The following is a 13767-nucleotide window of genomic DNA, read 5'->3' as shown; positions in this document are numbered from 1 at the left end:
CATTCAAGTCTTTTCTAGAACATACACGAGCCGGCAGAAACCCCAGGTAATATCTGACGGGTCTCCTACGATTCGAAGTTTCCAGAAGCAGGTCGAACAAAACCAGTCCGGGTGACCTTCTCGTCTGTTCGCAGGGAATCGCCGGAATTCTAGTCTAACGGTTGTTTAGTATAAATATAGAGAAACCTTTTATTTAAGTTACAGTTAGTTTTGAATATGAGGTCGAGTTTTTAGTCCGAAATAAATATTTTAAATAAATGATATAAATTAAAGTAGTTGAGTTCTAGTTCTAGTTTTGAATACTTACTTACTTACTTAGTCCTAAGCCTTTCTACCGTTAGGTGTAAGGCTGGTGGGGTTAAGATTTGCACTTTTGTCTCCATGCTATCCGGTCTTGTGTTAGATTTCGTGCACTTTCCCATGTCAATCCTTTCTTCTCCACTTCTTTTCTGATTTCGTCTACCCACCTAACTCTTGGTCTTCCTCGTTTGTTTTTCTCTTGCATTCTCGTTTCAAACACTCGTTTTGTTAATCTTTCATTCGACATTCTACACACGTGCCCGAACCATCTTAGTTGCCCCTCTACTATTTTTTCGTTTATTGGTTCTAGTTTTAGGTTTTGTCTGATTGTTTCGTTTCGTATTTTGTCTGTCCTCTTTCTGTTTGCTATTTTCCTCAGGGACCTCATTTCCATAGCATTGACTCGAGATTTTTGTCTCCTAGTCAATGTCCATGACTCGCTTTTATAGATGATTGTAGGTCTAACTACTGATTTAACGACTGCCACTATGAAAACAACATTTTTGGGGAAAAAAGAAATACCGGAGAAGGTAAAAACGGTAGTTTTGAATATCGAGTTTAAAATTGTAAGCCGGAAATAAATATAAATAAATATTGTGAAATAAATTAGTGAATATCGCAATAAAGACTTTAATAAACTTGTAAGTGTTATAAATGTAGAACCTTTGATAATAAATAAAGACAATAAATTAGATTAATAAAAATATTACACTATCCTTTTATTATTTGGCATTAGATTATGAATGAGAAATATATTAAATTAAAATTACACTTTACCTAAATTTCGAAATTCTTTCACATAAAAATACATTTGTTTATTAAGTAGAATACCTATTATAATTCGGACGTCTGCGCTGGGTGGGCCATGTTGAACGGATGTTGGAGACTGAAACATCAAAACATATAATGAGGCAAACACCAGTAGGGAGAAGGTCAAAGAGAAGACCCAAACTTAGATACATGGAACAAATGGAACAAGATCTGAAAACACTTAAGATTACCAACTGGAAAAACAAAGCAAGGAACAGAACAGAATGGCGGAAAATACTAGAACAAGCCAGGACCCAGGAAGGGTTGTCAAGATACTGATGATGATGATGGCCGATTATAATTAAAAGATCAATAATATATCACTTCACTGTTATTTAGTTTTTTACCCTCTAGGTACTTGGCTGACAGAAACCTTGGATGTATCTAGCAGGAATACACCATAAAAATATATAGGATTGTGTTTCAGAACACATACCATAAATCCATATCTATTTATACAATATCGGGCCAATAAACATAGTTGTAGTAACTACCAGGGCTCCCGGTAAAAACAAAATAACATCTTGACTGTTTGACGTTCAAGGAAATAAAGATGGAGGAAGATGAATTTCGCTCGGGACTCGAGATGAGTTATTGAACGCTCTCATCTATGGGAGATATTAGGAACTGCAGTAGGGTTCTTGAGGTAATTTAAATGCACTCGGCGGATAGATGGCGTGAGTAATATTTACTAGAAATTATACTAAATTTATATACTATAAATTTTTTGAAACGGTTACACCACTGCGACAGTAATGGAATGATGTGTGAATGCAACCAAAATTTTTTTCACGACACGATCACTGCACGACAACGACGAAAAATCGTCCGTCTGAACGAAGCCTATTATTTATTTAACGCCTTTATAAAAACTCAGTTTATTTGCGGCAAAATTTTAAATAGTTTTTGTTTTGTTGTCGATAGAAAACTAATGATGCAATAAATAACCCATCAACAACATGTCATTGTTATCTTTCTATTCTAATTTGCGATGATATTATTTCAAGTATTTACTTAAATTAACAAAAACAAATAATTTGTGTAACAAACAATCCAGCAGTATCGTTTGATATGATCTACAGACATTTTCAATAGCTTCTTATTCAATCATAGCTTTTCAAACCTCTGTCGTTTGGAAACTTATTTATACCTTATATTATTATCTTTAAGCTTTGCATATATGCCAAAGCATTTGTCTTCAGGACAACACTGGAGAATTACAATAGTGGCATTTCTGTCGACGGTGTTAAAATAGATATATTTTTGAGATCAGATTAACTCACAATACTGATCAAGGAAATGAGAAACCAAGAACCGGCAAGGGAAGACAAACAATAGAATGCAAGGCTTCCTCGGTCTTCAAAATGTAAAAGCCAATATGCATAAATTAAAAACTTGCTGATTTACTTATAAATTATGGATTGTCATCTCTTCCGCATGGACTGAACTGCTAAATAATAACACGGATGGTATCAAATTCGTCACAACTTTCCCTTACTCGGTCGGCAGGTAACTCGGTACCCCAAAGACGAATTTTCAAATTCGTAATCAAAAAGTAATTAACAAAGGACTGTCTTCTAGCGAGACAAAGTATTCTATGAATGTAATAGTATGGGGTGTTTTTTAAAGTATATGTAACTAAAAAAATTAATGCATAACGTGTATTTTTTCAAAAAAATCCTTATTGGTTTCAACTACTTCCGTACGGCAATGGTTTATGAGTTTATGACCTTAAGGTAACCCTTAACCTCTATTTGAAGATTTGCATTTGGAATGAGCTGCCAATTGCAACCTCATTAGGTATAGGAATAAAAGAGGAGATCGTTTACTTCAGTTTTATTAAACTGAAGATTTAGGTGTAGCAAACACCTTTTTTAAATTGCCCCCAAGACATCTATATATGTAGATATTGCGTCAACATTCAAAAGAAAAAATAATACGAAATCAAATAAACTATATCATGGTGACAAAGATTCCATCTTATAAAATTGAAATTATCCAAGAGGATTAAAAATATATGAACGTTTTCGTTCTTTCAGACCATCATCAGTGAAAATATCTTAATAGTGATTTAAACTAGACTTACTATGTGGCTGTTGTTATGTTATCGATAAAATAAACATTATAATGCTTACCTGTTATATATTCTACAAGTTGAATTATTGATCCGTTTGTCGCTGCTATGTCTTCTACGATCTTCGAACAAGTCTTTGACAGCTGTCACTCCGAGAACAAACATAACGGGTATCATAGCGATTTCCTTCCCGAACGCGTTTATAGCCGGGAACCAATTGAGCAAAACTATAAAAATAAAATACAAATTTGCAACTCTATGAAATTGTTCTAGTAGATTACGCGGTAAAAACGAAAGAAGCGTATATTTTGTAGTCCTAATACGATTGTCTGGTCTGCGGCCGTTCGGATGTTCTTTTCGCGGTGTTTTCGGGGGCACAAGGTGATTGGGAACGACTACGCGGTACCGTTCTTCGGGCTCATCGTTTTTCGGTGAGCGGCGGATGATGGTACATAGGATTCGCCTCCATAAAGGCGGTGGTGCAGATCTTCGCAAGGTGTAAATTGAATCCGATCTGGAAAAAAAAACAATACTTATTACCAAGAATTAAGAATGAAGTAATGATAATAATATGAACTGAATGTGAATTTTATTGGCTTTATTTTACATTTTTTTATGACATCGCTACAGCATTATAAATGAATTCGCCATAGACGTGTTGCAAGACGAGAAATTTAGTATTGTCTACAACATGACACAAAGCTTAATGAGGAGTTATAATGTATGATGAAACGATGTAGACTTGCCAAGATAACACTAAGTAACCTTGAAATGACCAGGAAAAACCTACGTTTGACAGTTGGTTTTTTAACTAGTCATTGTCAAATAAGCAAACACCTCCACACACTGGGACTAGCAGACACACCTCAAAGCAGGAAGTGTGAACGAGAAGACGAAACTGAAGAGCAGAGGTTCTCAACATTTGCCAAGGGAGACGTGAAACATTTAAGAAAAGTCGAACAATGTTGACGAAACATGTTGACTATTTGTACTTGTGTATTCTCGATGGCGACCGAGAAACAAACAGCCAAATTCGACCGGCGGCGCGACTGCTACCTGCATTCATTCTCCAGTTTAATTCTTGCAGCAGATCAGTGAGTTTTGTAAAAATTAGAGTTAGATTTCAAAGTGGAAGTTTTAGATATAACTACAGAAGAAAAGTGACGACGTTAGTAATTATATTCATTGGAATTAATATAAGGAAATGTAGTGAAGTCACTGAAGCATCTGAATCAATTGATTCAGTGACAACTAGCAGAGATGGAGAAGATGCAAATGTCCACGAGATCCATTCGAGTCCATTCATCCATGTTGTTCTCCCTCAATTCGTGGAAAGGAGGTTCCTTGCCAAAAAGAAATTCGGGAAAAATAAGAAGGTATGATTCTAGTTATCTTACGTTATATGGCTTTATTTAAGTTGGCAACGAACAAGAACACCAGAAGGCCAATGCGTTAATTGCCACAAAATTGTTCCTAATGGGTGCTTGGTTCCATCTAAATTAAAAAGTTATTTAAAAAGTAATCATCCTAGTTTAGCCGATAAGGGCGAAGAACCTTCAAACGTCGTGCTCTCTTCAGGCAGGGTCATGCATGATGGAAAGAGTCTGCAAAAATGAAAACGAAAACGCCCCTGAAGGATCATTTATTGTTGGTTTGCACATTGCAAGAGCTGGAAAACCCCATACCATTGCCGAGGAACTGATTAAACCTTGCGTGAAGGATGTCGTACAATGCATGTTAGGTCCAGATATGACCAAGAAGATTGATAATGTGCAGATGTCAACACTATAAGCAAGAGAATTCACACTATTTCAGACTTTGTAGAAAGAGAGCTTATAAATAGATTAAAAACTTCTTCGAATTCTTCAGTTTACAGCTTGATGAAAGTACCGACGTTGCTGGACTTGCTGTTCTGTTTGTGTTTGTGAGGTTTACATTCGGGATAAAAATAGAAGAACTCCTCATGTGTGAAGAGCTTAAAAGTTATGCCACTGGTGAAGAAACTTTCAAGGCTATCCACGAGTATATCAGAAAAAAATATATAGAGTGGAGTAAATGTGTGGATATTTGCAGTGATGGAGCGGCTGCAATGGTTGGTAAAATTAGAGGGGCTGTGTCTAGAATAAAGGTAGTGACAGAAAATGCCTCCAGCAGTCATTGTATCTTACATCGCCATTCATTGGCAACTAAAAAGATGCCGCAAGATTTGAAAGACGTATTGGATGATTCTGTGAAAATAATTAACCATGTGAAGAGCCGCCCGCTTCAAGCACGCCTTTTAAAGCTCACTGCTGAAGATATGGGTATGGATCACTTAAATCTTTTGCTCCACACAGAAGTCCGGTGGCTATCGAGGGGAACAATTTTAGGGAGACTATTTGAACTAAAAGATCCACTGACTATCACATTTACAGAGGAGTCTTTCATCCAAGAATTAAAAGACATCAATTGGCTGCTAAAATTAGGATACCTTTCAGACATCTTCGAAATAATAAATAAAACCACCACTTCGCTTCAAGGCAAATGAGGAGCATAATTAGATAAAATCAAAGCCTTGCGTAAAAAAAGCCCACATTTTTCAAAGCATGTGTTGAAAAGAGGAACCTCACAAATTTCTCTCGATTACAGAAATTTGTTAGAACAAATGAAATCAATCCTCAAACGAACTTCTTTGAAATTGTTATTGCTCATTTGTAAGGTTTGGAAGAAAGTATTGTCCTGACAATGACTCAGATGACTTAAATAGCTGGATGATGGACCTGTTTTCGTGAGACCCAAAAAATAAACCTCTCTGAATGACAAATGAAGTTTTTCAAAATCTACTTGAGATCCGCGAAGATAGGAGTTTAAAACTCAAATACCGTGAAGGAAGCCAAGAAGAGTTTTGGATGCAGGTATATTCAGAAAATAATGTTGTGGGCAAGGTTGCAGTGAAAAAACTTGTGTCTTTCACATCGACTTATCTCTGTGAGTATTCTTTCTGCGCATATGCTTACATTAAACACAAATACAGAAGCAAACTTCAAGCATCAAGGGATTTGAGGGTCAAACTTACAAAGATTCCCATAACTATAAAGGATATAATGAAAACATCATCGAAACAGTTTCATTCATCACATTAAGTAAGGATATTTGAATATCAAATGTACTGTATTTTATTGATCTGAAATAAAGTTTATATTGAAATCAAATGAGCCTCAGAATTGTATTTTTTTTATTTTTTTTTTGTCGTTTCCTAAATCGCTTCAAGGTTTGGTGTGCGGTGTTGGTGGTAGGAAATATTTTTAGCCCTACAAGGGTGCCGCGACTAAAAAAGTTCGAGAACCATGGACATGCTGTAGAGTATGTCCTATGTGAATGTCCGGAGTTAACGTCAATACGAGAGTACACGTTCGTATTGACGTTATGACGTTGTAACTGGCCTACAACTGCTCACATAAGGAAGATGTCCCCTGGTTTGTTCACCTTCCTATAAATGGTAGGATGGATAATAAGCTAAGGACGACCGCGCCCTGGCGGGATTCACAATGGGTCAATTGTGGCCTAAGTGCCCTGGGACTTGACATGTCCTCCCAATTCTAGAGATTCAAAGAGTATATGATGAAATTTCATATAGAAATGGGTAGTATTCATTGAAAGAAACAAGACTGCTCAGGTCTACATCCACAATTCTCTAGAACCCTTTGCAAAACCTTATATTCCATCCAGAAATTTAAGTTACTTAAGACTCAAGCTATCCTGCAAGGAAAAATATTTGGAAAACGAGGTCCAGGAAGAAGAAGAACATCTTGGTTAAAGAACCTCCGAATCTGGTTCAATACAACATATGTGCACCTTTCCGCGCTGCTGCAGATAAGATAAAGATTGCCATGATGATCGCCAACATTCGTAACGGATAGGCACATCAAGAAGAAAAAGACTCATTTGTCATGGTGCATACCACGAAGAGTTGAGGAATGTATTAACAAAAATACTGAGTAGTAAATTGTATGCATATGTCAAAAATACTACTTTACTTTCTTACATATACATACTCAACAAAAATAAGGCAGTATTACCAGATCTCAGATTAGACAGATCTCCAAAGGATGATCCTGAGACTAGCAAACCAAAAACGGTTAAAGATTATGATATAACTAAGAGATGTGTTGATATCTTGAACAAAAACTGAAAACCATTCTTCTAGTAGAACAACTCGTAGATGGACAATGACGATATTTTTTATGGAATGGATCGTAACTCATTCCTCAACAGTTTGGTCAAGTTTTTATGATTTCATACATTTATGACTTTTCTTGCACAATACCCATCACTCGTAGTTCTATCCATCGTATATACTGAATTCGTATTTAAATCAGTAAAACTGTTTCTTTCATTTAAATTATTCTGTAGGTACCGTCTTTGAAGAGCAAACTAATCATGTAGAGAATCTTAAAATCTGACTTGCATAATCCTCGTTCGAGTTAAGTAATTGATTCTAGGTTTTATGTCTAATTACAAAAGGTGCGGCCATTACTATTACTCTGATCTAACTTCAAATAACTTTCGTCGACCTTGTTCTTACATTACGATATTAGTTAAACGCGGAAAATGCTTATTTTGCTTTCTGTCACACCCAGAAATGCCCAGAATATATATTTAATGTTATTGTTTCAACCTTCAAAGATGTTACGGAAATATCCAAAATTAGATCTGTGAGGGAAAAAAAGTATTATTACAGTATACAAGGCGATATACGTCACTCACAATTGAAAATAATCAAATTATAATAAAAGCAGAGTTGCCAGATGTGTTTGAAAAAAAAACCAACTTTTTAATTGTTTTTTATCACTGATAGATATTAGTGAAAATGACAAAAAAATCTTAGAATCTAATTTTTTAGGTGCATTGAATGAAACTCCTTTTAAAAAAATGTTTTAGATGAATGCAGTGCAACTGGCAGTAAAAGTATTCACGGCGAGACGATTTCTTTCATCAGTCCAAACTAGGGTTGTCACCTGACTGGTTTTCCTCCGGTCTGGCCGGTTTTCCGTTAACAAAGCCGAGCGCCGGTTAGCATTGAAAAAAGGCAGGTTGCTCTATCAAGTCAACCGCACGTCATATAATTTACAAATTCTGCTCGGAGCAATAATGAAATCGACCAAGCAATAACACATAAAGCCAGCATCTCAAGGCGCTCTTCACTGGTTCACATCGGCATAGAGAAATAGAAAATAGTTAATAGCGAAAAGAAAACAGAACACGGTTGGCACCCCATGTTAGCGTGAAATTAATAAATATTTACCGTTTGATAACTACCCTAATGGAGCGTGTCTCCTCATGATCGAAGGTTTAGGTTAGTTTTGTCCATCAGAGTTGCCGGTACAAATTTTAGTAAAATGGGTAAGTTATATAATAATAAAAATTCCAACACAACTTCGTTAGACCACTCCATAGTAAAAGTATCACTAAACTGACCGTACCTGTCCCTAGTCGGGTCAGAAGGGTTGGATAGGTAAGTACGTGGTATACATCAGCCTCCAACTTCCTTTGAACCGTGTTGTTTTACCGACAAACGACGGGACAGCAAGCTCACCGTAAATAGACAGTTTTGCCCGGTCCCAGGGATCGTAAACCACAAATATTGAGGGTAAAAACGGTATTCCACGTTGTGTTAGTCCCCGTCTTTAGATTTTGTCTTTGTCTATTATGTCTTTTCTATTTCTCTTCGCCGATCAAGATCGCCGCACCACGTTCTGTCAGATCGTGGCTTAACACAATCTATTGAGGGAGGTGAGCGTGCGCAACATATTGGCACCCTGTTCATTGGAATTAGTAACTAAAAAGCTCAAAGAAAAAACAATCCCTTTTCAACAGCTACGGACGTGCGACGCCTCCAATAAATGTAATAGGCAGTTTCTTCCTCTTGCGATTCGTTTTCTTTTTTGACCGAAATGAAGGCATTCGAGACTGAATCGATTAAAAATAGCACTTTAAATGCACAGAAACAACTGCAACAAGATATTGTTAATGTCACAGCATTTAGAGCTGATAATACATCTATCTAAAGAAATAAAACCAAAGATAATCAAATCCAATTATTGTAACTACCGCATACCGCATTTTACATCGAGACACTCTCTTAAATTATTAATTTTTGAATGTATCAAAACATAAAGAGTGCCTTCAGTTTTTTTTTAACAAGAGTATCATCAGGTATTGAAGACTCATTACCTGTACGACGGTTAAGCCTATTCCTAGCTCTCGATCGACTGTTATTGAACTGGAATTCGATAAAAACATATGTCTTGCAACAAGGGGCAGAACTCTGCTATTGCATCATATGAAAGTTTATAGAAAACCAAGAAGACCAACTAGCAGATTATCTAAGTTTTGCTGATGTATTCTATTTTCTTCAGTCTAATTTGGTTAGCACTGATGTCTGTGCTGACAGAAATTAAGTCTGAAGTTAAAAAAACGAAAAGAAGATTTATTTTTGGGTTTAAAACATATCACATATTAATTGAGTTGCCTTAAGTGAAGAGAAAACACTTTACAAGTGCAGCCAAATCTATTCTGGGCGAGTACGCCGCTTTCATAAAAATATTAATAATAGTTAAAGCAGATCCAGGGTGGACAATCTTCCACATTCGATGTCCAAGCAACTTAAAGCTATATAATTGCGAAAAACTAGTTCTCTTTGATAAACATTTATTGCGGGTTTTAGTAAAATCTTCCATTTAATGGCTTGAAAGATAATCTTTTCTTGATGCCATATGGACATTCATTTCGAAACGTTTTTCACTTATTTTCTGTCAAATGATGTCCCGAACTTTCATCATTATGTTATGGAGATTATATCTGCTGTATATTTCTTTAACAACAGAATAATTTCTGCAAAATAAACCATTAAGTTATGTGTGAAATACAAGTGTAACTCATGGTAAGTAGTATTAGCTTCACTCGAAATTTTATTTTCTTGGTATAAGATAATCCAAAGAGCTATAAGACAATTACAAGAAAATCGTTCTAGGAAGTACTTTTTCAATGGCGCCAACGATAAAAGCATCCTCTCGGGGGATTTAAACAAACTAAGATACCCTGTAGAAACGTTGCGAATGACTTCCTTGAATTCGCTTTCGAAGGGATCAAAGCACACCTTCAAGTCTTATTGTTTTTTAGCGGAATAAGAGAACTCAACAAATCCTTTGACTTTTGATAACGGAAATGGATGTACTAATTTAGGACTTACAATGTGCTCTAAGTGCAATGTTTTACTGTGCTTTGCTTGCTTTACATATTTTCATTATAAATAGAGACCGTTAAACATTACTAATAGTTGTTGTTTAAATACTTGTTTAAGCTCTGCTCTAAAGCTGTACATATGCAGAGGAAGAACAAACGATGCTAGAACCGGAAACAACAGAAATTACCACAAATGAAGAACTTAATATAAATGTACAGGAAGTTCGGAAAATACTTGAAAACCTGAAGAACAGAAAAGCAGCAGGTAAAGACGTGATACCAAACGAATTACTGAAATATTGTGGAGCAGCAATGACAGAACAATTAACAACATAACTAATTCTACTATTCAAAAAAGGAGATAAAAACAGCCAGAAAACTACAGCGGTATAAACTTGTTAAATACTATTAATACTAGAGATTTAAACAAACTAAGATACCCTGTAGGAACGTATCGAATTCGCTTCCGAAGGAGGGATCAAAGCACTACTTCAAGTCTTCTTGCTTTTTTTGCGGAATTAGAGAACTCAACAAATCTCTTGACTTTTGATAAATGTTACAGTACTCTCATCTCTGCTGTTTCCAGTAGCCTTTGCGTTGTGGCTGAGTCGAGTCTTGTTTCATATGTCATATGTCATTATTGGTCTTACACTGGCTTTATAAATTCTTGACTTGCTTAATTTTTCAAGCATCAGAACAATATTGTTAAATACTACGCTAAAACTTACAACTAAAATTTTACAAGTGCTAATAAATCAGAGGATACGTTTAGCAGATGAACAACAGGGTTTTCGTAGTGGAAAATCGTGTACAGATGCAATATTCGTTATAAAGCAAATTACTGATAAATCACTAGAGTATAATAGACCAGAATTTCTGTGTCTGATTGACCTAAAGACAGCGTTTGACAGAGTAAGTCTCCAAGATGTAATCCTATCACAGAGATGCTCCCCTTAATATTATAAAAACTATCAAAAACATCTACCAAAACTACAAAATAGAAGTCAGAATAGATGGACAACTTACAGAACCTATAGAAATAGGCAGTGAAATAAGACAAGGGGATTCATTGAGCTCCATGATCTTTAATTTGATCATGGATGAAATCATCAAAACCGTTAACAAAGGAAGAGGATACAGAATGAGAAACAAAGAAATCAATATACTGTAACGCAGACGACGCAATATTGATAGCTGAAGATGAAGATAGTCAGCAAAGACTGGTCCACAGATTAAACCACAGATTTAACATAACAGCAAAAGAATTTAATATGACAATCTCATCTCACAAAACTAAAACAATAGTAGTCAGCAAAGAACCAACCAGATGTACAATAGAAATTGATGGCATCAGTATTGAACAAGTAATGGAAATAAAATACCTGGGAATTACACGGTCTAGCTATGGAGAAAGAAGTGAGAGATCAAGTACGAAAAGCAAATAGACTGACAGGATGTGTAACAGTCGTTACTTTTATTACAATTTGTATTTAAATAATAAACAATTTATATGAAAATAATTTCAGAGATGTAGTATGGGTTGCCTAACTTTAAGTGTTCATTTGCCCATTAAGTGTGTATTGTTAATAATTTAAGTTGTCACTCTGTTCTAATTTGGTACCATTGCGGACCAGAGAGATGACAGGAGATTAGGGGGGAGTGGAATTTGGCTCTTCTTGGTTAAGAAACTGTGAATTAAAATTCACTTTTGATCGGGAGTTTGAAGTGGTACATACATAAGTGGCAGTTAGCGAAAGAAAATCCAATTAATGCATAGAATTTCCTTCACTTCAAGAAGTTAAATATTCTAAGTATAACCGTAATCAATTTAATTGACGGTGTTTTCGCAAACTCGGGAAGTTGAAGTGAGATTTCTAGCACGGAATTAAGTAGCTATCTGGTAAATAATAATTTTTTTTATATTATAAACATTAGAGTATTTTATCTATATCCTATTATTCAGATTCATTATTTCATATTTTAATATAGTATTTTGTCCAAGGCCATTATATTTTTACTCTATGTGAAGCAAGGTCACGCTACATCCGATTGGATGGTTTTTTTATCTACCATAATTATCTTTTTGCTCCGGTTTCTTATGCTGAAAGAAACTTTCCTCACTTCTTCTTTGATTTCTTTTTATCAATATTGAGATTGGAAGTAACGGGGAATTGTTTTCAGCCACCTACCATGGAATTATAAATTTCCCTCAGAACATCCGAGGGAGAGTACCACTTCAACTCTATTAGAATCAGGGTCATTTGGGACAAGCCAGGGAGTATTGTCTACTCCACCCTCATTTTTTCTCCAGCCTGCACCTAGAGATAGGGCAGGACAGTCATCATCGGAACTGAGCCAATTAGCACCAGCTCCGTGCTAATTTCGGACCTCAAGGAGGACTTCGCTGGGACACCGAAGCCATTCGGGAGTATCCTTCCAGACAACTGTTTCACCTAGGAGGACAGTTGGTTTTTGATTCAGAACTATATATATATATCTTGTTTCACTAGTTATAGTTTTTTTATAACATATATATATATATATATATATATTAATTAATATAACTCCCCTTGGTGTAAGGTATCGGTAAGTTTGAGCTCAAATTCTACCCAGAGATTATCTTCCATTGTTTTTTGTATTAACCATTTATTTCTTTATTAACTTTAATTATTTCATTATTAACTTTAATTATTTCATTATTTGTCTACTTAACTAATTTTTTATATTTCATCTTGCGTTATTAACTCTGGTTATTATCCCTTCAGGATAATATACCGTTTCAATTGTTTAATTTGGCTTGTTCCCATTTATATATATTACTTATTTATTATATTTGAATTTAGAGTTATTTAACAATATTGTTGGTCATATTTTAGGTAAGTTTGATATATTTACTTGGCTATACGTTCTTCCAACGTTAGCATTATTTTGTTTAAGGTTGTTTTTTAACCTAGATGTGGGTTGTACACTCTATATCAGAGTTATTCTGTGTAATTTTCCACTTTTTATTATAGTTGTTTTCAACATTTTTTTTTTAAATATTATATTGTGAAATTTTCATATACTTTTTGGTAACTTAGAGATTGTCAGAATCTAAGAAGTTATATTTAATAAACTTGAATTTGTTTTGCATATAATTTTTTATTAATATTTCCTTACCTTTTTACATTTACAGCATTTTTGTTTATTAAATCAACTTTAATTAATATTAGCAGTATACGATACCTGGAAGAGTGACTGTTACTCTTTTTAGAGTATTATCCCTCTTCTGGCGCCCTCAATTTGTTTTCTTTGTTAATTTTCATTACATCTATTTATTTTTCATATCTTCTTTTCTATCCATCATACATATTTTCCTG

At 35.0% G+C, this 13767-nt stretch overlaps 1 protein-coding gene across 3 annotated transcripts in view; it reads right to left on the bottom strand.

Annotated features, from left to right (window-relative positions):
* Positions 1 to 13767, bottom strand: part of LOC140437615 (phospholipid-transporting ATPase VD) — a 181842-nt gene that overhangs the window by 116332 nt on the left and 51743 nt on the right. For all 3 annotated transcript variants that reach the window (XM_072527224.1, XM_072527225.1, XM_072527226.1), the window contains exon 3: positions 3246 to 3698. In XM_072527224.1, coding sequence (XP_072383325.1) covers positions 3246 to 3698 — 453 coding nt within the window. The remainder of the gene's footprint in view (positions 1 to 3245; positions 3699 to 13767) is intronic.

This window comes from Diabrotica undecimpunctata, chromosome 3 (genome assembly GCF_040954645.1).
Source record: "Diabrotica undecimpunctata isolate CICGRU chromosome 3, icDiaUnde3, whole genome shotgun sequence".
Taxonomy (NCBI): Eukaryota; Metazoa; Arthropoda; class Insecta; order Coleoptera; family Chrysomelidae; genus Diabrotica; species Diabrotica undecimpunctata.
The sequence above is the reverse complement of the archived record's forward strand: the minus strand, read 5'-3'. Positions and strand labels throughout refer to the sequence as shown.